The sequence below is a fragment of the Penaeus chinensis genome, chromosome 23, assembly GCF_019202785.1.
Source record: "Penaeus chinensis breed Huanghai No. 1 chromosome 23, ASM1920278v2, whole genome shotgun sequence".
Lineage (NCBI taxonomy): Eukaryota > Metazoa > Arthropoda > Malacostraca > Decapoda > Penaeidae > Penaeus > Penaeus chinensis.
In genome coordinates this window covers 11,007,466-11,009,815 of record NC_061841.1, presented here as the reverse complement: position 1 = coordinate 11,009,815, position 2,350 = coordinate 11,007,466, and the positions used below count along the sequence as shown (strand labels likewise).

Here is a 2,350-nt window from a genome sequence, read left to right as displayed (position 1 = left end):
CTCCAAACGTTACTGTGGTAAGAGCATACTGATCAGGTGGTTTCTTGTCATCCACATCCCTCCATACAAATCTGTGTGTATGTTCATCCACTGTGCTGAGCTTGACAGTATGGTACATTTTAGCTATGTTGCCTGCTATAGCTATATTATTCTGTCTAAACCTAAATAAAACTCCCAGTAAGCTGTTCAGGATATCTGGCCCCTTATATTCTCGTATCTCTTCCTTAGTTAATTTCCTCGCCACTCCCCTATGAATCATATCTTCTATCTCTCTCTGATACTTCATGGCATATTCATTGCCCAGTTTCTTCAATCTATTCTCTGTAGTTTTTAATCTAGCATTACCTACTTTAATATTGTCTTTCAAATGCATTGGATCCCTTAGCCATGGATACTTTGCTAGCCAGCATTTCTGCTCCTCATTATATAACAATCCTTCCTCAATCAATGCTAGTTCTCTTTCTTCTTTTAAATTTATGCAATTAGGTTCAGGACATCCTCGACACACACACTTTATACACTGTGGCTTACATTTTGTTCCCATTTCCTCCATGGCAAAGAATTTATCCAATTTAGTCTTTAAGCTATCTGTTGACTCTATGTTACTTTCCTTCAAATCTACGAGACTAGACAGTTTATGAGTTCTCACAAGTATATGATTGCTGGTGTTAGATCCATTGGTAATCTTGTCATGTCTACCTCGAATGCTGAACCCAAATTGATTTTCCAGTAACTGAATGCCCTTATTGTCTTCAACAACCCTTGGCAGTATTTCACAACAATCTGTACCGATGAGCATATCAATTTCCCCATATGGGAGATCCACCTCTACGTTCGAGATTCTTACAAAAGTTCAGGTAATCTGGATAAATCAATCCTTTTGATTTTGGAAGATATTTCATTCATACCGACAGCATCCACATTCCAAACTTTACCATTCTTATCAGTTAATGGTACACAGTATGTTTTACTTGATTGATATTCAATCGTGTTGCCTACCTTGACCAGAGATAATTTTACATCCTTTCCACTCAATCCTAACTTCTTGGCCATCCTATGAGTAATTAAAGAAGTATCTGAACCCGGATCCCACAATATAGTGATGGGCAGATTTTTACTATGCACCGTACTAATATTCAACAAAGCTTTGCCTCTCTTCTCCATTACTGCATTGTGAGAACTGCTTTCTATTCTGTCTTGATGCAAAAGTGGATGATGATTCTGATTACATGATCCTTGGCCTTCAATGACTACATCACACAATTTGCCTACATTACACCCACGTGCTGAATGATATCCCTTTAAACACCTAAAACATATACCATTCCTCTTAATCACATCAAATCTTTCTTTGCTATTACAGTCCTTGAACTTTAAACAATTTGTTATATCATGACTCTCTGAATTGTGTAATAAACAACCTATACTTATATTGTTCTCCTTGTATTTAATACCCTTTATCATTTCATTCAACTTTACAATGCATGACTCAAATTCTCTATTCTTGCTCTGTTGTTCTTCATTCAATTTTCTCATCAGCTTAACCAACTCTGACTCCGAATTGTTTTCGACCACATTTTCAACATGATGTACTGTTGCTCTACAATCACTAGTACTAGTTCTTACATTTGAATTCATATACTCTAAAACCTTCCTTTCTTTCTGCAAGAAACCCAACAGCTCAGAAAACAATTCACCAGTGACCGAGATATCACTTGCTTTAATTACCCATTCTCTCTTTTGTAGTGAAGGCAGAATTTTCTCAATATGGCTAACAACATTAGCTGTGTTGAGTTCATCAGATAGATTTACCCTTTTTAAATCTAACCAACATTGTTCAACCTGATCAACCATTTTAATAAACCCTTTAGTATCACCATCTGATATCTTCCTCAGAGATTTGAGATCACTTATCACCAAGTCTACAATTTTCCTTGGGTTACCAAATTTGTCATCCAACCGCTTAAACATTTCATTGTAATTACCTTCCGAGCCCTTTACTGTCTGGAGTGCCTCCCCACCTAAACACATTTTGAGTGCATATGGATCAGTACCATATTCACTCTGAACCAAGTTCTTATAATCCTCTTTAAATGTAGGATATTCTCTTAAATTACCTTCAAACTTGGGAGGTTCAAATCTCTTTACCTTAACCTTTGGTTTGTCTGTTGCCTTCTCCTCACTCTTTGTCATGAATATCTTAGCACACAGTTCATTCTTTAATCTTTCACTATCTAAAATATATTGTTCAGCCTCTTCTTCCAGGTTTTTATTTTCTAATTTATCCTCATTATCAGATATAAATTGTATCAGTTCATCATTCTTACACTCTAAACACTTAAATGCTTCT

At 36.0% G+C, this 2,350-nt stretch overlaps 1 protein-coding gene across 1 annotated transcript in view; it reads right to left on the bottom strand.

Annotated features, from left to right (window-relative positions):
• Positions 1 to 843: 843 nt before the first annotated feature.
• The window catches only part of LOC125037651, a 2,038-nt gene continuing 531 nt past the window's right edge, over positions 844 to 2,350 (bottom strand). The window contains exon 2 of the mRNA XM_047630851.1: positions 844 to 2,350. This exon is cut by the window's right edge and continues 226 nt beyond it. Within this exon, the coding sequence (XP_047486807.1) occupies positions 844 to 2,350 (1,507 nt within the window).